This window comes from Thalassophryne amazonica, chromosome 1, assembly GCF_902500255.1.
Source record: "Thalassophryne amazonica chromosome 1, fThaAma1.1, whole genome shotgun sequence".
NCBI classification, from domain to species: Eukaryota; Metazoa; Chordata; class Actinopteri; order Batrachoidiformes; family Batrachoididae; genus Thalassophryne; species Thalassophryne amazonica.
The window spans coordinates 117,502,479-117,523,491 of NC_047103.1; the positions used below are offsets into that span (position 1 = coordinate 117,502,479).

The 21,013-nt window shown below is 42.7% G+C and overlaps 1 protein-coding gene across 1 annotated transcript in view; it reads left to right on the forward strand.

The window, feature by feature from the left end:
• fam207a (family with sequence similarity 207 member A) overlaps positions 1 to 21,013 on the forward strand; it is a 120,969-nt gene that overhangs the window by 30,694 nt on the left and 69,262 nt on the right. Inside the window, exon 2 of the mRNA XM_034173665.1 lies at positions 5,948 to 6,068. Within this exon, the coding sequence (XP_034029556.1) occupies positions 5,948 to 6,068 (121 nt within the window). The remainder of the gene's footprint in view (positions 1 to 5,947; positions 6,069 to 21,013) is intronic.

Below are 21,013 nucleotides of genomic sequence, written 5' to 3' on the forward strand. Positions count from 1 at the left end.
GTATGTGATGTAATTAACGAATCACAGAATTTTAAGAATTTGTAAACAAGCAAATAGATTCATTGGCTCATGATATGGCTTATTACTGATAATTATTCTAGTTTTCTTTTGCAACAGAAATATCGGGTACGTATTCGTTCTACGTATATTTCCCCAAACCTCAACACAATATGTCATACAACCCCAATTCCAATGAAGTTGAGAGTTGTCGTATTTTGCGCTTCATAATGCGCCACACATTTTCAATGGGCAACAGGTCTGGACTGCAGGCAGGCCAGTCTAGTACCCACACTCTTTTACTACGAACCCACGCTGTTGTAATACGTGCAGAATGTGGTTTGGCATTGTCTTGCTGAAATAAGCAAGGACGTCCCTGAAAAAGATGTTGCTTGGAAGTTCAGTGTCTTTCAAGTATTTAAAAAGCCAACACTTCCCCATCCTACTTGACCTTATGTCTAAAATACTTCTTACAAAAACTTCTTTCAGGCCTGTTGTTCTAAATTCTGAGAGAATCTCTTGCCTTTCTCTGGAATATTTATGACAGTGCATGAGAACATATTGCACTTTCTGTGGCTGTTGACATTCCAAACATAGTCCATCCTGATGCTTTCCTAGGAGGAAGAGAGTACTATTGAAGAAAGTATGATCAATTCTCAGTTTAGCAGTAGTGACTTCATCCTTTCTTTTCCACCCATTTCTTCTACAACTATTTACTGAGTCTGTCACTCTACTAGTTATTGAAAATAAATGCCTATCTTTCGTCTCCTGCTCCCAGCATTTTTGCCATTGTAAGTTAATTTGCTTCAACTTGTCCTCTGCTTTGGAAAGATTGATACTGATGTCTGTTTTCATTTGTCACAAGTTTTTTTGGCCAGCCTATCCAGCTTCTCATTTGTTGGGATATTTATATGTGCTGGAACCCACATCATTGTTATCTCAACCCCTTTCCTTTCCAGACCCCTAACCGCCAAAAGAGTGTTGTAAATGAGGTGTTGCTGACTCCTGGATGAACCTGTCCCAATACTATTGATAACTGACACAGAGTCAATTCAATGTGCACTGTTTGCACTGTATTTTATTAAATGTATTTAAGTAATATCTGTGTGTGTGTGTGTGTTTTTTTTTGGGGGGGGGGGGGGGAGTCGCCACATCATGATAGGTGCGCCTGCAGCTGTCTGCAGCATCTGGACTCCCTGGGAACCTACGCTAGGATCCTGTTTGTGGACTTCAGCTCTGCCTTCAATACCATCCTCCCAGATCTTCTCCAAGATAAGCTTTCCCAGATGAATGTGGGAAGAATGTCTCGGACTCCTGGACCACCAGTATCGGTACTCCTCAGAGCTGTGTTCTCTCTCCTCTGCTTTTCTCCCTGTACACCAACTGCTGCACCTCTGATCACCAGTCTGTCAATTTTATCAAGTTTGCAGATGACACCACCCTTATCGGACTCATCTCTGATGGGGATGAGTCCGCCTATAGGCTGGAGGTCCAATGACTGGTGTCCTGGTGCAGCTATAACAACTTGGTGCTGAACACTGAGAAGACAGTGGAGATTATTGTGGACTTTAGGAAGAACACAGCCCCTCTCCCCTTCATTAACCTTTCAGACACCCCCATCACCATAGTGGACACCTTCTGTTTCCTGGGAATCACTCTAACCCAGGACCTCAGGTGGGAGTCCACCATTACTTCTGTTGTCAAGAAGGCCCAGCAGAGGATGTACTTCCTGCGGCAGTTGAAGAAATTCAACCTGCCAGCAAGGATCATGGTGCAGTTTTACACTGCCATCATCGAGTCCATCCTCACCACCTCCATCACCATATGGTAGGCTGGAGCCACCAGGGACATACAGACACTACAGCGCATTGTACGCTCTGCCAAGAAAGTGATTGGCTGCAACCTTCCATCTCTTCAGGACCTGTATACCTCCAGGACACTGGGGCGTTCAGGTCGGATCAGAGCCGATCCTTCTCACCCTGGATATAGCCTTTTTGACCTCCTCCTCTCAGGCAGGAGGCTATGGTCCCTTCGGACCAGAACCTCCCGCCATAAGAACAGTTTTTCCCCTCTGCTGTTAGCCTCCTCAACAACAACCTTTAGAACTCTACATTGTTGCTATCACCACCATTTATCATCACCATTTATTTATCTTAGCTCATACATTCTTTACATTTTGTAACATTGTTATAGTGTAAAGTTTTATTATATATTATTTGTTTTACTGCTCTATTTTTTATGTTCACACCAAGTACCGCAGCAATTTCCTAATGTTGTGAACTTGTTCACTCATATGGCAATAAAACTTTTCTGATTCTGATTCTTATATTTTCCTGCTTATTGTCCTTTGCCAATCACATCTATGCTTTTAATGTTATTCTGCACGTTATTGACATTCTCACCAATGAATAACATGTTCAGCCAGTCAATGGGCAGCATCAGTGAATGTATTTTGACTTATGAATAACTTAGAAGATATCACGTAACTTACCTACAACTTACGTGTGCAGGACGTATGAGCCATATGCTGGCATGCGTTGAAAATATTGTGCATGCCCAAATTTTTTTGATGTACTCACCGTATTATGACATATATCAGCATACTTCAGCATGGTCTTAACTTATATAAAACTTATCTGTAACGTATTAGACGTATGCCAGTGTATTCAGCGTATTTTTCATATGTCGGCATACACAGGCTAAATCCTGTTACAATAGATAAAAAATGTTACAGGTCTTGAATTGCAAAATGATATTTTCCTTGAGAAAATATCACATTAACACCACATTACAATATGTTTACTTAAAAAAATTTCCTTTCGTGGTAGATAGTCCATCAGACAGTTTGACAGCACTCCAATTTGCCATTTTTATCAGACTGCTCACTTGATTGCTCTGCTCTCCCTCACGATAGCAATTACCCTCATTTTTTGCCGGCAGCATGCTTTTCTTTTTTAAATTTACCTGAAACATTGAACACTTTGTTTAATATTACGGAAAACTGCTTGTTGACTGCTAGGTTAGGCTGTTGAAAATAGATAACATGTATTCTATGACTCCGCCTGGATGGGATGCCAGTCTATTACAGGCTACTTGATTAGGCAAAGCTTGTGCCTGTTTACAACTGAGTGGGCTGGAAAATCTAGATGAAGTATTTTGTACAAAAATACAGACGGTAGCTTGTGGGATTTCAAGCAAGGTCTCTTTTGTGGCAGTGCAGTTCTTTCACCACTGAGCTACGTACCTAGTGTGCTTGTTAAAGTTAGACATGTTCCTGTGCTGGCATGTCATACTCAAGGGTTTTATTTAAAAGAAGATGTGAAAGTTCGACTTAAGTTTACTCGATGGCACATTGGAGATTTAAGTCTTTATGTTTTATTGTATGAAAATGCTTCTCTGTGCCACGGATGCATTGATCCACAGTTTTTTACCTCCGATCCCGATACCTGAATTTGGATATTTAGCGATACTATTTTGATACTGGAGCTCTGTTTGCTCTAATATTATCATTATTGTTGATTTTATAGGAGAAAAGTTTGTATTCCCAGTTGTACATTTTCATGATGAAGTGGTATAGAGAAGAATTTTTTTTTTTTAAAAGAAGACCTGAACGTTCAGCTACAATTTGCCAGAACATAAGATGCAAGCCTAGATTAGATGTTTTGGTGAAAGCATTAAGTACATTTATTTATTGTTGGGTCATTGGCTGAAGTTTCATCTCTTGATCACCATATGGCACACCCACTCCAACTACATGAAGCATTTTCAGGACAGTTGTGGAGCACATTTCCTCGTTTCCAAAATGCCACAAGAAACCACCAAAAATTAAAATAAAAGTACTTAATTTATTCATATCTGAAGTCACTCTGAGTAAATGGCCGTACTCTGGCTGATTTTGTCTTTGAACGATTAAAAATTCCTTGCTTTATTTAATGTGGCGCTTTCGCAAATGTTTGATTCAGGTTGCGACGCAACTTCCACCTCTCGGTACAATGGCTTTGCAAATATTGCACGTTGCTGTCTTGGCTTTGTGGTGTTCAGCGGACATGTCAGCGACAGAACTCCACAATGCTTGCCTGTTAGCTGGCTACTAACTGCGGAAGAGACCTCAAGGGGCGGCATCTCACATTACAGCACTCCTCGTTTCAGTGAGAGACACTCCTCCATTCAGAAACCACCTTCCTTCACCTCACTCTGCAGCAAACGTGTTGTTCACAAATGTTTCAGAGTGTTCCTGGATTGTAAAACTCTGCTGGCTGTATCAGAAATTTCCGATCCGTGAATTACATTGGTATCAGAAGCCGATATTGGATTGGATCTGCCCCATCCCTATCTGTGACACGCTGTCATGAAGGTGTAACTGGTGATTCAACACCTCTCTTCAGTTTCTGCAGGTACAACCACAGAACACTATAACTCCTTCAGATTTGTCTTTGTCTTGATGGCTTCCCTCACTAGTCTCCCTCTTGCATGGCCATTCAGTTTTTGAGAACTGCCTACTACAAACAGACTTACGACACAGCAACATACGGTTCATATTTCTTTGTGATTGATATAAATTAAGTCTAAGACATAGTCAGTGAATTAAAATGCTTGTGAATCTATCCCCTGACTTGTCTGAAGAAAACTGGCTGTAAAAGTGAGGATTTGTATGAAACAATTTTATTTATTTATTTTTTTGGATTCTTCGATTTCTTATTGGCTCAGAATATGGAGTGACTACGCATTTAAATGGCTGTAATTCCTCAATAGTTAATGTAACATTTTTGTTGAACCCCTTGAATTTAAGTTGAAAGTTCACACAGCAAGCACATCTTAATCATTCAGTTTGAATTCCGTTGTGACGAGGGATGGGTATTGAGAACCGGTTCTTTTTGAGAATCGTTAAATGATTTGATCCCCCAACGTCAATAGCCTTTTTGCTTAACGAGTCCCTTATCTGTCCTTCAGAGCGGCCGGTGTTTGTCGGGAAAAATGATAATTTCGCTACATTAGTTGTAGACCCTGCAGCGAGTCTGTAATCAACCGGATCTGTAATCAGCCGCTTCTGTAACGGCACCACTTTGAAGTTTGAACCAACGAAGCAGTGCTCCGACCTGCTGCTTCATTGATGCTTTGCGTTGCTGCTTTTCAGAAGCAGCAAGTCCTCTTCTTAACCCCTCTCAAAGCCATTTAAAGATGTCAATCGTGAGTCACTTTTGTGTGGATTAAAGTGACTAACTGGGACTCTTGTCTTATTAAACATTGTAAATTAAACAATAAACTGCTATCGACCAAAATATTTTTTTCCTCCCAAAATGAGATGTCGTGAGTTCTTTATGAATTACATTGATGCTGACTTGCAGCGCAGCCGGCTGAGCTCAGCTCAGAGGTATGGAGTGACATTCATGCCATTAATGTCTGAAAGGAAATGCTTTTGACAAAAACTACAGATTTTATTTTTATTTATGTCCAGAGAGCAAGGATCCATTGACCAATTTCATATTTATTTACTTTAAGACTCAATAAAATGTTATTGACATAGAAAACGTGTAAAGCATACTTTTAGTACACAGAAAAATCACAGGAGGTATTAATAAGGGAATCTATAAGGAATCAGATCGATAAACGGAATTGATAATGGCATTGATATCGATAAAATGTGATGCAGCTGTCCAAATACTTATGGACCTGACTACCTTATGTTGTAAATGGGTGTGCTAAGTAATGCTAATGGTACTCGGTTGGCCCACATAACTGCCACTGTTGTCACTAAATGTTGCGTATGTTAGTTCCAGCTTCTCCCAGCTGACTTTGAAGGGTGATCTGCTGGGGCTAACCACATACCACCTGCATTTTGCTTTACTCCGTGCTTGTGTACATTGCCACGTGATATTCAGCAGACAGTGCCCAACAATATGAGTATTTCTAACTTACTGCTCTCCATTTCTCAACTTTTTATATCATACAGAGCCAGGAACCAAAGTCACTCCCTGATGGAATCTTTGCTGGCACCAAAATTACACCAGAGGTTCTGGTACAGTCACTGATGATTGAGGGACCTGTGGATGTACCTAAACCTGCCAAAACAGGTAACATGATAATTGTAACATGTCTTGGGAAACATATCAATTGTGATTGTTAGATGACCCAAACACTCAATGTCTGTACTTGTTGGTTGTTGTTGTTTTTGTTTTTTACTCCTCAAATTATTCAACAAGATGTCATTTTAAAAACATGCTTTTTATTTTTTGGCGGAAGCACATTGCTCTTTTCGATTTATTTGACACCTGAGATAACTGAAGTTCACCTGAAATGTCTGAATTTACCAGCTGCGGTTTTTGTCCCATCACTAATTTGGTGAGAAGTTGAGCACATGTTGTACAGATGGCATACAGATAACATATGTTTTTAAATTCAGCTCTGTTATCATGTAAGAACCACAAATGATCCTTTGTCATTTTTTTAATGATTAAAACGGTCAACTTAGACTATGAACCATGAAAAGGAGCTCATGAGTATAATTGGTACACTATGTACAGTATGTCTTACGTTGAAAAGTGGTGGCTGTGCAGATACATGTCCATTAGAGGTGTATATCCCTCACTTTATGCCATATGTACAGGTGAGCCCTGTTCATTTCCGGAAGTTGGACCGCGAGTTATCTGAAACCGGAGTTAATGAAGTTGACTCAAAAAATATACAGTATATTATACAGTAGTCCAAATTTTCAGGGTCCACAAATCAACCGAAAGTAAAGCTGAATAGCAACTTGCATATGTGCGAGTTTCCTGAGTTCACCTGTATCTAAATATGTGGACGACAAGGGATTATTTTAATTGTAAAATGATTTGATGATCTTCGTAATACCCTCTCACACTAAAGACTGAATGAAGCAGAGTGCCATCTGAATTAAAGTTCGGCCCATATTCAGGAAGTAACGGGGTGCATTCGAGGATGCCGGACAGCATTCTGATAGCACTCTAAATAGTCGGGAAGATTCCTGTGGCCACCCTGAATGTTTTGCACATATCCAAAACAGTCAAGGTCGAAAAATATCGAACAGCAGTCGGAGTGCAACCTAAATGTTCATATGGCATGAAAACAGCATTCGAAGCATTCTTATTGTGTTTGAGGGTCGGTTCGAAATGATCTGCCATTTTGGATCCTGACTGAATGCCCCAACTGTACCTGAATGCACCACGAGCGCACCTTGAGTGCTGCTGGATTATATTTCCTCCACCTGCAATCGACCTCACTTGTACGGCATTGTAAGTGCATTTGTTATATTCGCACTGTATTCTGACAGCTGTCAAGGTTATCCTAATGTGTTCCACCTACATTGTACTGTGTTCGGAGGCTTGTACATATGGCACGTGCACAAATCGGTCAGGGCCTGTCTGAGCACTGTCTGGGTATTCGGACAGCTGCCCTCCACAATTCATGTTGCCTCCCAGATGTGGCACGAAATGTTTTTTTTTTTTTTTTTGTTTGTTTTTTATATAACATTCCGCCTGATTTGGTTTGGCTGGTGCTCATTCATACTAAGTGCAATGGGGCCGGGTTTTACTGTTGTACTGCGTGCCTCTTGGTCACCACTAGCGGCAGCACATCTACATTAGCAGAAAGCAAAGTGTAAAAGAACCTCAAGAAGATGCCAGCTGTTGTTAGCATAGTTTAAATAGCATAACTTTACCATTTTGTACAGGTATAGAAAAGGTACGTGACCTGCTCAGTGTGTAATTCCGGCCTCGTCACACAGTGTGTGCTGTTACTTTGTTGAGGACAATGACAACGTAGCAACTCCACAATCTGGCTTGACATCACACACATTTTATCTTAAAACTAATTACGAGGTCTGTGATGAAAAAAGCGGTCCTTTTTATTTTTTTCAAAAAATAAATGGATTTGATTCATATGTTTTTACGTCAGACAAGCTTGAACCCTCGTGCGCATGCGTGAGTTTTTTCACGCGTATCGGTGACGTCATTCGCTTGTGGGCAGGCCTTGAGTGAGGAGTGCTCCACCCCGCCCGTCGGAATCTCTTTGTCTGAATAGCCGCTGCGGACGGCGCGCGTTGCTTTATCAACATTTTTTCTGAACCTGTGAGGGATATCCGAGTGGACACTATTCGAGAAATTAAGCTGGTTTTCGGTGAAAAGTTTAACGGCTGATGAGAGATTATGGGGTGTTTCTGTCGCTGTAAGGACTTCCCACGGAGCGGGACGTCGCGCAGCGCTTCCAGGTGCCGTTGTCGGCCTGTTTCGACCTGAAAACATCCTAATTTAAGGCTTAATTCACCCAGGACGTCGTGAGAGAACAGAGAAGATTCAGAACAGGCTGGCATGAGGACTTTATGCGGACATTCCACTGTTTAAGGACATTTTGTAATGAAAGACGTGCGCGCAAATTCTGTGTGCGCCGCGACAGGAAAAACACCTCCATGTTGAAAACCATTTGTAAAATTCAGGCGGCTTTTGATGGCTTTCAACAAGTGAGTAACTGAGAAATTGTTTAACAGCTTGGGCATGTTCCAACTTGCCTGTTAAGGTTTCCAACGGAGGTGTTTCCTGTCGGAACCCCCCGCGGTCGGGTCCGGGCCGACATGCGACTCTGCCCGCACATTCTTTCATTACAAAATGTCCGTTAACAATGGAATGTCCGAATAAACTCCTCATGCCGACTTCTTCTGAAAGTTCTCTGTTCTCTGATGACTTACTGGGTCAACAGAGCCTTAAATGTGGAAGTTTTCAACTTAAAACGGCGAGACGCTGCCGCCTCGAAGCGCAGATCGCCGTCAGGCACCGTGGGCCATCCTTAAAGCGACACTACCAGACCAAAATCTCTCATCAGCCGTTAAAATTTTTACCGAAAGCCAGCTGAAATTATCGAATGGTGTCCACTCAGTTGTGCCTTACAGTTTTTGAAAAAAATTTTATCAAACAAAGCAGCAGTCTCTGAGCCATTCCTAAACAATGAAAAAATGACGAGAGGGTGGGCCACTCCTCACTCAAAGACTGCCCACAGGCGAATGACGTAACCGACAGGCATGAAAAAACTCTTGCATGCCCCCTGATGTAATCACACGTGATTCAAATCCATATGGTGTTTGAAAAAAATAATAAGGTCCGTTACTTTTATCACAGACCTCGTATAATGAAAGTGTTTGATTGGAACAGCCATAGCTACAGATGCAGGGTGTCAAGTTGTTAAGCGAGAGAACCTAGACTGATCTCCCTGAACCCCAGGAAAGAGTGCTGTATTATGTGTTCTTCATGTTACCTCTAGTCAGTGGTGTAACTGAACTGTGTTCAAATCTGATTATGAGCAGAGCAAAAAGCTGCACATTTATATTTGTGCCACTTTTGTGAGAGCGCAGTGAGTTAGAGGAGCGGTGGTAGAATTTGTACCACATAGGTCAATAGAACACAATAAAGAGCATGAATTAACAAAATGATAAAGATAAATAAATAATAAGCAGACCATACACACACACAAAAAAATCCCATCAGAAACAGAAAACAGCACACACGCTCTGCAGTTTGTATACCTGGCTACAGGTTCCGGGCACACAGAGCTGGGGTTCAGTGATTGTGCAGAGCACAGGACATATCTGTGTTTATTCAGATTAATAAATTCTCTTCAAAATGTAATTTGTATGCTTGCAGAAATCCCACTGCATGCTCATGAAGGAGGTGAACAGAGTATGATAAACGTTGCCATGTGGCGCTGCTCGTGCTCATTAAGAGACAGCCTTTGATGCAGAGACCAAATGTTCTCATTGTTCTGAAACACACAACAGCTTAGACACTCTTCTACTTCAAATCGATTATATAAAATGCCTGGGCTTGAAAGTGAACCCTCCCCTCTTGTTTAGATATCGCTCCACCTTAGTTGTACCCCTGGCCAAACTGAAAAATCTATTAACAGATTGTGAATTGAATGTAAAGTTCAAATGGGTACACTTATCTGCTATACCGCCTACCAACGTCAGATGTCACAACCTCACAAACTTAACATTTCTGTAACCAGTCTTTAAACTTTTGAGAGGTTGAACACATGATTTATGATGATAAACTGAGGCATTGACCAGTTCATAGCACATTTAGATAAATTCAGGGATTGATGTAGTCATATATTTTATTTTAAAATCGATTTCTGATTCATATCACTTCTTACACCCTTAATTGGCCGTACATTATTCTGAAAATGTTCAGAAGGTGTGAGTGTGATGGTGACTCTCAATACTTGACTCGTGCACAGTAAGGGGTAGGTCTGTCAACGATATTGTCAGAATAGACGTGTTGACTCACAAACATTTTGTGATATAGTATTTACACAAGTGGCTACATGTCTGTGTTTATACAGTGACATTTTAACTCATAGTGCAGTGACCCTCATCATCCACCCTGATGAAGGTATCCCAAACTAAGTGCTGCTTCATGCGCCTCTTGTCCCTGCAGTTGGAGCCACACTATTGGAGGGGTAAAGTGGCAGCCAGTAGCACATTAGTCACTCATAACAGGTTTGCGGGGTCAAAAACCAATGGCCCCTGCCAACAGTGCTTGCACATGGGGTAAAGCATGGATCTGGTGGCTTTGCTGCATTATATCCCTTTTCATGCAGTAGACAAAGCCCAGTTCTTGTTCAAAACAGCTTAAATAAATGCTACAAACAACAGCTGCTGACATCAATCTGCAAATTTAAAAAAAGACAGCTAAACTGATTCACTACGGAATCTGACACCATAAAAAAGTTGAGATATTTGTTCCAATTCGTGGCCATCCACCGCCCTAACCACCAGGGGGCATGGGAGGCAAAATAATCTAAAGTGCAAGGACCTGGCGAGAGATGGTAATATAAAATTAGCGTCAGAACCAGAATACACAAATGCGCGCACCGACTCAGTGTGCTGATCAGATTCTAATTTAGCAGAAAGAAAATTCTGAGAAGCTTTCAATCACCCGTACTGAGGATTGACGCCGTGCCGAGGCACCCCTGAGCGGGCAGCAGGAGATCAAGTGACCTGATCATCCACAATAAAAACAAAGTCCGTCATCCCATCTGCCACATCGTTCCTCTTGTGACAGGTGTAAATGGCCCAGCCGCATGGGTTCTTTTGATCCATGGTGTGTGGAGACAACCATCGGTGCAGTGAGATGAAGCTCTGTCCTGGTTGGGAGTGGAGGTGCGTCACGGCAGGCAGGTTGTCTCCCAGCATGGACGTTCCGATAGGCGCTGGTTGATGAATTGCGAGGGCAATCATCTCGTCCAAATCTAAGGGAAGTTCAGCAGCGATCAGCCAGTCATGGACGTTGGCAGCCAGCCCGTGGAAGAAGACATCATGGAGGGCGGCTGGATTCCACTTGCTCTTGGTGGCAAGAATGCAGAAGTACACGGCATAATCTGCCACCCGGCGAGTGCCCTGCTTCAACCTCAGAAGGGAGCACACCGCCTCATGTCCTAGAGAGGTGTGCTGGAACACCTGCTGGAGAGCTGTAGTGGATGCTTGGAGGGAGGAGCAAGATGGTGATTGACAGCTCCACTCCCCTGTGGCCCATGCTGCAGCCTGGCCAGGCAAGTGCGAAATCATGTATGCTATCTTCGTCCTTTCCGACTGAAACAAAGATGACATTAGCTCGAAGTGCAGCTCACACTGTGTGATAAATGGTAGAACATCTCCAGCCTCTCAGGAGAAACGCTCTGGTCGGGACAGCTGAGTGCAAATGGTGGCGTCAGGTACGGGAGCCGGGAAGGCGGTCGGCGCTCTAGGCGTAGAGAGACAGGTGCTACCTATAGCTTGGTCCGGGCTGGCCTGAGTGTCAAGCTTCGACAGGACTTGTTCCATAAGAGTGCTAACTAAGGACATAAAAGTATCCTGACGTTGCGCTAGCTTGCTAAAGCCAGTGCTGAGAACGGCGAGCCGGTCCTCTTGCTGGGCAAACTGCCCACTGGTGGCATCCCGCAAGCTGGAAAGATGTTGAGTCCACTGCATCCATCATTGGCCAGCTTGATCTATCAGGTCTGGGTGATGGTTCAGGCAGGACTCAGGCAACTGGCTCTGTATGTAAAAGCAGTTTACTGAAACAATAAATGGGGTCCGATACACAGTAAGGCAGTCCAACAGGAACAACACAACTAGGAACATCAGGCAAAGGCGTGGTCAAGGATACAGGCAGGTGGTTGTAAAACACATGAAGCAGGCAGAACGAAATAACAGAGTTGGAGAGAAGGCACTAGGCGCATCACTCTGGCGAGGGAGTAAAGCAAAATGAGACGCTTAAATACACCCAGGTGATGAAGTGCAGGTGTGTATGGAACGCACCAGAATGAGGGTGTGGCCAGAAAGAGGGAAACACCCACCACCAAGAGCTAGCAGAGACAGACAAGAGAGAAAGTGACAGACTCAGAGGAAAAACTCCAACAAGAGAATAAACAAAACAGAAAGTAACTGAAAGAAGACAAAGCCAACAAATAAAAGCATACAAAATTCAATTCCTGACAAAGTGAAAGTTCTTAAATACAGACGTGACCTCAAATCGTTAAAGTACAGACCTGACATCAAATCATAAAGGCACAGAAGTGACTTCAAATTATTAAAGTACTAAAGTGACTCTCACAGTCGACCTTATATAAATGTGCTTGTTTTGCAGCGGGTACACCTGCTAGTGTACAAATTGTGTGTGTGTGTGGGTGTGTGTGGGTGTGTGTGTGTGTGTGTGTGTGTTTGCACTGAGATACCAATTAAAAAATTGCAAATTATAAAGGAGACAATGCTCATATGGCCGAGGGTATTTTAGCATTACGTTATATTTAAAATTTAGGCAAGATGTGGACTTTTTTCAGGGTTCCTGTGGATCCCTAAAAAGTCTTAAATGGCATTGAGTTTGTTAATTTGAAAATAAGGCCTTAATTGATATTAAAGTGGCTTAAATCAGTCTGTCAAAAGTCTTAAAAATGCCAAGACATCAGAATTGGGATTTTATTCATGTTTTCTTCAGACATTACAATTCAAAATGCCAAAATAAATGGCAATATATTTTTTTTGTAATTCACTGAAAGCTCCCATAACACTACACAAAGCATGATACCACAACCGACAAGACTTTTTGTTTGTTGCCACTCAGTGCAGAGACACTAGCTTGCCATAATTTACATGTTGATGTGGGGAAGTGTAAATTTAACAAAAAATTGTTTTTTAGGGAGGAGTGTCGCATACACCAATAACTGTGTTCTATGTTACAATAAATCCATCCATCCATTTTCTAAACCCACCAAAATCACCAAAATAACAACATTTAAGAAAATTTGCACATTGTTCTGACACTTTTGTGAACTTCAACTACCAGCAAAAATATTTACAGCAGCATGTAATTTACTATCACCCACAACACATTACACACTGCTGTAAACATTTTTTTGGTAGTTCAGGTTTCAATGAAATATATATTTATGTGCTTGTGTATATGCTGAAATGACTCTTAGAACATTTACAGCTCTTCAACTGCATAGTGTGGTGAAATACTTCAGAAAATATAACACAATGAACTCTGCATCACTGGTGTTTTTGTTTGTTTGTTTTTACCCTGGCAGCACAGTGGCTTAGTGGTTAGCACTGTTGCCTCACAGCGAGAAGGTCATGGGTTCAGTTCCCGCCTGTAGCCTTTCTGTGTCGAGTTTGCATGTTCTCCTCGTGTTTGCGTGGGTTTCCTTCGGGTGCTCCGGTTTCCTCCCACATCCAAAGACATGCGGGTTAGGTGGATTGGAATCTTTAAATTGTCCATAGGTGTGCGAGTGGGTGTGAATGTGTGTGTTTGTCTGTGTGCGGCCCTGCGACAGACTGGCGTCCTGTACTGGGTATACCCTGCCTCGCGCTCTATGACTGCTGGGATAGGCTCCAGCCCCCCGCAACCCTTGATTGGACTAAGCGGTTGAAGATGACTGCGTGTGTGTGTGTGTGTGTGTGTGTGTGTGTGTGTGTGTGTGTGTGTGTGTGTGTGTGTGTGTGTGTGTGTGTGTGTGTGTGTGTGTGTGTGTGTGTGTTTTTACCCTTTCAGGAACATCACACTTAAATCAATCAAGCAATCAATTTTATTTATATAGCGCCAAATCACAACAAACAGTTGTCCCATAAAACAAATACAATAACATCTAAAGACCCAGTTAATATATCCAGTAGAGTTTTAGGCACAATATACAAAGAGTTTTATGTTGCAATGTTAATGCTGTTGTTCGTGTGCAACGGTTTAAGTGCAGCCTGATCAGAGCGTCTCAGTGCAGTTCTCTGTTATGTGTCGGATGCGGTCGGAGCACCAACCCAGCGTTTGACAGGACCCAGCACGAAATAAGCAGAGCACGGTTCAAAGGATAACAGAATTTAATAATCATAATGAGTGCAGTGATAAACGACCAAAAATGTCTGCGGTCTGGTGAGGTGAAAACACGGCGCGCTCTCAGCAGCGCAAACGGTCCGGAGCCACAGCAGTTCGGACCCAGGGACCCCGCCGACACCCCCCAGGTGGCCGCGACAAACCGAGTCTGTGAAGAAAGAAAACATGAGGTGAGTCCAACACTCTCCACCCAGAGAGACACAGCTCAAAAGGTGCACACAATCAGCAAACACTTCCTGGCTTAAATATATATCAGCTTCTCACCCTGCAGGCACGGAACAACTCAGTTCAAATCTCCATTGCAGCAGAAGCTGATTAGACAATTAGCATAACGTGACAGCTCAATACAACAAGGTGTGAGGGACACCATATCCACTGTCATTACTTCATAAAAGTCACCAAAACCAAATTACCTCAGGAAGTGTGCTGAAGAGCGTGAGACCTCACCCAATCCTCCTTCACAGACTGTGGCGTCAAACCTGGAGCGGTCTCTGCGTCTGTAATGGTGAGATTGCTCTCCTGACGTCGACCTTTTTTTGAATAATAAGGTTTTGAATAATCAAGTCCCATCTTATCTTAGGGACCTCGTAGTACCATATCACCCCAATAGAGCGCTTCGCTCTCAGACTGCAGGCTTACTTGTAGTTCCTAGGGTTTGTAAGAGTAGAATGGGAGGCAGAGCCTTCAGGTTTCAGGCTCCTCTCCTGTGGAACCAGCTCCCAATTCAGATCAGGGAGACAGACACCCTCTCTACTTTTAAGATTAGGCTTAAAACTTTCCTTTTTGCTAAAGCTTATAGTTAGGGCTGGATCAGGTGACCCTGAACCATCCCTTAGTTATGCTGCTATAGACGTAGACTGCTGGGGGGGTTCCCATGATGCACTCTTTCTTTCTCTTTTTGCTCTGTATACACCACTCTGCATTTAATCATTAGTGATCGATCTCTGCTCCCCTCCACAGCATGTCTTTTTCCTGGTTCTCTCCCTCAGCCCCAACCAGTCCCAGCAGAAGACTGCCCCTCCCTGAGCCTGGTTCTGCTGGAGGTTTCTTCCTGTTAAAAGGGAGTTTTTCCTTCCCACTGTAGCCAAGTGCTTGCTCACAGGGGGTCGTTTTGACCGTTGGGGTTTTACATAATTATTGTATGGCCTTGCCTTACAATATAAAGTGCCTTGGGGCAACTGTTTGTTGTGATTTGGCGCTATATAAAAAAATTGATTGATTGATTGATTGATTGACCTCACACATCTGCTCACAAGGTCGAGTCTCTGGCAATCACACACTGTGCATTCAGGGTTTAAGTGCAGCAATCTCTGATCAAGACAAAATACACCACAGCTGTGAGCCCTGATGACGTGCACGTGAAAACAAGCCTCAGGTGTTCAGGGTGAGGTCCTAATACTCAGCCACTCAGTCCTGAATGCATACCACCTGGTGGGAGAAACAGAAAAACAAAAACCAAGCCAGCCAAACACCCCAGCACACAACATTCTCAGTGTTAATGACAGCGCACCTTTTTTGTTTTGACCCGGAAGTTGAAAATCACATGATGCGTTACATCACACTTAACAACCGGATATTTCAATTCTTGAATGTAGTTTCCTACATTTTCTAAGATTTGGGGCTAAAATTACCACATATCTTCATATTTAAAGTCATGATTTATTTATTTAGTTATTTATTTCTGTATTTATTTATTTATCCTTTTTGCGCACTTACACAGTGTTTTATTGTAACTTTATGGGCTGTTTAAAATCTAGTTGGAGCCAGGAAAATATTTTTGTATGCATAAGTGCTATAATAGGGATTTGAAGCTACATACAAGTCCATCCAAAGATCTCTATGGAGGGCTTATGGCCCTTGCCAGGTCCAGCCGAGATGAGGACCAGAAAGAAGCTATTGACAACTACGAGGTCACCTTGACGGCAGTGGAACTCTTTACCCCAGATGGATCAGTGTTGCCATGCAATGACATCATGGTTATGACTGATTTTCATTGGGAAAGTGCCAGTTGCAAAGTGTCTGCAAAGTTCCATCCATCCAGCCATCCATTTTCTTCCACTTTATCCGGAGTCGGGTAGCGGGGCCAGCAGCTCAAGCAAAGCCGCCCAGACCTCCCGATCCACACACACCTCCCCCAGCTCCTCTGGGGGAACCCCGAGGTGTTCCCAAGCCAGCCGAGAGACGTAGTCCCTCCAGCGTGTCCTGGGTCTTCCCCGGGGCCTCCTCCCAATGGGACGTGCCCGGAACACCTCTCCAGCAAGGCGTCCAGGGGGCATCCGGAAAAAATGCCTGAGCCACCTCAATTGGCTCCTTTCGACGTGGAGGAGCAGTGGCTCGACTCCGAGCTCCTCCCGAGTGACTGAGCTGCTCACCCTATCTCTAAGAGACCGCCCAGCCACCCTGCAGAGGAAACTCATCTCGGCCGCTTGTACTCAATCAATTCAATCAATCAATTTTATTTATATAGCGCCAGATCACAGCAAACAGTTGCCCCAAGGTGCTTTATATTGTAAGGCAAGGCCATACAATAATTACGTAAAAACCCCAACGGTCAAAACGACCCCCTGTGAGCAAGCACTTGGCGACAGTGGGAAGGAAAAACTCCCTTTTAACAGGAAGAAACCTCCAGCAGAACCAGGCTCAGAGGGGCAGTCTTCTGCTGGGACTGGTTGGGGCTGAGGGAGAGAACCAGGAAAAAGACATGCTGTGGAGGGGAGCAGAGATCAATCACTAATGATTAAATGCAGAGTGGTGCATACAGAGCAAAAAGAGAAAGAAACACTCAGTGCATCATGGGAACCCCCCAGCAGTCTAAGTCTATAGCAGCATAACTAAGGGATGGTTCAGGGTCACCTGATCCAGCCCTAACTATAAGCTTTAGCAAAAAGGAAAGTTTTAAGCCTAATCTTAAAAGTAGAGAGGGTGTCTGTCTCCCTGATCTGAAATTGGAGCTGGTTCCACAGGAGAGGAGCCTGAAAGCTGAAGGCTCTGCCTCCCATTCTACTCTTACAAACCCTAGGAACTACAAGTAAGCCTGCAGTCTGAGAGCGAAGCGCTCTATTGGGGTGATATGGTACTATGAGGTCCCTAAGATAAGATGGGACCTGATTATTCAAAACCTTATAAGTAAGAAGAAGAATTTTAAATTCTATTCTAGAATTAACAGGAAGCAATGAAGAGAGGCCAATATGGGTGAGATATGCTCTCTCCTTCTAGTCGCCGTTAGTACTCTAGCTGCAGCATTTTGAATTAACTGAAGGCTTTTCAGGGAACTTTTAGGACAACCTGATAATAATGAATTACAATAGTCCAGCCTAGAGGAAATAAATGCATGAATTAGTTTTTCAGCATCACTCTGAGACAAGACCTTTCTAATTTTAGAGACATTGCGTAAATGCAAAAAAGCAGTCCTACATATTTGTTTAATATGCGCATTGAATGACATATCCTGATCAAAAATGACTCCAAGATTCCTCATAGTATTACTAGAGGTCAGGGTAATGCTATCCAGAGTAAGGATCTGGTTAGACACCATGTTTCTAAGATTTGTGGGGCCAAGTACAATAACTTCAGTTGTATCTGAGTTTAAAAGCAGGAAATTAGAGGTCATCCATGTCTTTATGTCTGTAAGACAATCCTGCAGTTTAGCTAATTGGTGTGTGTCCTCTGGCTTCATGGATAGATAAAGCTGGGTATCATCTGCGTAACAATGAAAATTTAAGCAATGCCGTCTAATAATACTGCCTAAGGGAAGCATGTATAAAGGGAATAAAATTGGTCCTAGCACAGAACCTTGTGGAACTCCATAATTAACCTTAGTCTGTGAAGAAGATTCCCCATTTACATGAACAAATTATAATCTATTAGATAAATATGATTCAAACCACCGCAGCGCAGTGCCTTTAATACCTATGGCATGCTCTAATCTCTGTAATAAAATTTTATGGTCAACAGTATCAAAAGCAGCACTGAGGTCTAACAGAACAAGCACAGAGATGAGTCCACTGTCTGAGGCCATAAGAAGATCATTTGTAACCTTCACTAATGCTGTTTCTGTACTATGATGAATTCTAAAACCTGACTGAAACTCTTCAAATAGACCATTCCTCTGCAGATGATCAGTTAGCTGTTTTACAACTACCCTTTCAAGAATTTTTGAGAGAAAAGGAAGGTTGGAGATTGGCCTATAATTAGCTAAGATAGCTGGGTCAAGTGATGGCTTTTTAAGTAATGGTTTAATTACTGCCACCTTAAAAGCCTGTGGTACATAGCCAACTAATAAAGATAGATTGATCATATTTAAGATCGAAGCATTAAATAATGGTAGGGCTTCCTTGAGCAGCCTGGTAGGAATGGGGTCTAATAGACATGTTGATGGTTTGGATGAAGTAACTAATGAAAATAACTCAGATAGAACAATCGGAGAGAAAGAGTCTAACCAAATACTGGCATCACTGAAAGCAGCCAAAGATAACGATATGTCTGTGGGATGGTTATGAGTAATTTTTTCTCTAATAGTTAAAATTTTATTAGCAAAGAAAGTCATTAAGTCATTACTAGTTAAAGTTAATGGAATACTCTTTGTCAGCCTGGCTACAGTGCTGAAAAGAAACCTGGGGTTGTTCTTATTTTCTTCAATTAGTGATGAGTAGTAAGATGTCCTAGCTTTACAGAGGGCTTTTTTATAGAGCAACAGACTCTTTTTCCAGGCTAAGTGAAGATCTTCTAAATTAGTGAGACGCCATTTCCTCTCCAACTTACGGGTTATCTGCTTTAAGTTGCGAGTTTGTGAGTTATACCACGGAGTCAGGCACTTCTGATTTAAAGCTCTCTTTTTCAGAGGAGCTACAGCATCCAAAGTTGTCTTCAATGAGGATGTAAAACTATTGACGAGATACTCTATCTCACTTACAGAGTTTAGGTAGCTACTCTGCACTGTGTTGGTATGTGGCATTAGAGAACATAAAGAAGGAATCATATCCTTAAACCTAGTTACAGCGCTTTCTGAAAGACTTCTAGTGTAATGAAACTTATTCCCCACTGCTGGATAGTCCATCAGAGTAAATGTAAATGTTATTAAGAAATGATCAGACAGAAGGGAGTTTTCAGGGAATACTGTTAAGTCTTCAATTTCCATACCATAAGTCAGAACAAGATCTAAGATATGATTAAAGTGGTGGGTGGACTCATTTACATTTTGAGCAAAGCCAATAGAGTCTAATAATAGATTAAATGCAGTGTTGAGGCTGTCATTCTCAGCATCTGTGTGGATGTTAAAATCGCCCACTATAATTATCTTATCTGAGCTAAGCACTAAGTCAGACAAAAGGTCTGAAAATTCACAGAGAAACTCACAGTAACGACCAGGTGGACGATAGATAATAACAAATAAAACTGGTTTTTGGGGCTTCCAATTTGGATGGACAAGACTAAGAGTCAAGCTTTCAAATGAATTAAAGCTCTGTCTGGGTTTTTGATTAATTAATAAGCTGGAATGGAAGATTTCTGCTAATCCTCTGCCTCGGCCCGTGCTACGAGCATTCTGGCAGTTAGTGTGACTCGGGGGTGTTGACTCATTTAAACTAACATATTCATCCTGCTGTAACCAGGTTTCTGTAAGGCAGAATAAATCAATATGTTGATCAATTATTATATAATTTAGTAACAGGGACTTAGAAGAGAGAGACCTAATAATAGACCTCATTTAACTGTTTTAGTCTGTGGTGCAGTTGAAGGTGCTATATTATTTTTTCTTTTTGAATTTTTATGCTTAAATAGATTTTTGCTGGTTATTGGTGGTCTGGGAGCAGGCACCGTCTCTACGGGGATGGGGTAATGAGGGGATGGCAGGGGGAGAGAAGCTGCAGAGAGGTGTGTAAGACTACAACTCTACTTCCTGGTCCCAACCCTGGATAGTCACAGTTTGGAGGATTTAAGAAAATTGGCCAGATTTCTAGAAATGAGAGCTGCGCCATCCAAAGTGGGATGGATGCCGTCTCTCCTAACAAGACCAGGTTTTCCCCAGAAGCTTTGCCAATTATCTATGAAGCCCACCTCATTTTTTGGACACCACTCAGACAGCCAGCAATTCAAGGAGAACATGCGGCTAAACATGGCACTTCCGGTCCGATTGGGGAGGGGCCCAGAGAAAACTACAGAGTCCGACATTGTTTTTGCAAAGTTACACACCGATTCAATGTTAATTTTAGTGACCTCCGATTGGCATAACCGGGTGTCATTACTGCTGACGTGAATTACAGTCTTACCAAATTTACGCTTAGCCTTAGCCAGCAGTTTCAAATTTCCTTCAATGTCGCCTGCTCTGGCCCCCGGAAGACAATTGACTATGGTTGCTGGAGTCGCCAATAGCCAGAGTTTGATCCTCGGCGGGTGTGTCGTCGAGTGGGGAAAAACGGTTAGAAATGTGAACGGGTTTGCGGTGTACACGGGGCTTTTGTTTAGGGCTACGCTTCCTCCTCACAGTCACCCAGTCGGCCTGCTTTCCCGGCTGCTCGGGATCTGCCAGAGGGAAACTAACGGCGGCTAAGCTACCTTGGTCCGCACCGACTACAGGGGCCTGGCTAGCTGTAGAATTTTCCACGGTGCGGAGCCGAGTCTCCAATTCATCCAGCCTGGCCTCCAAAGCT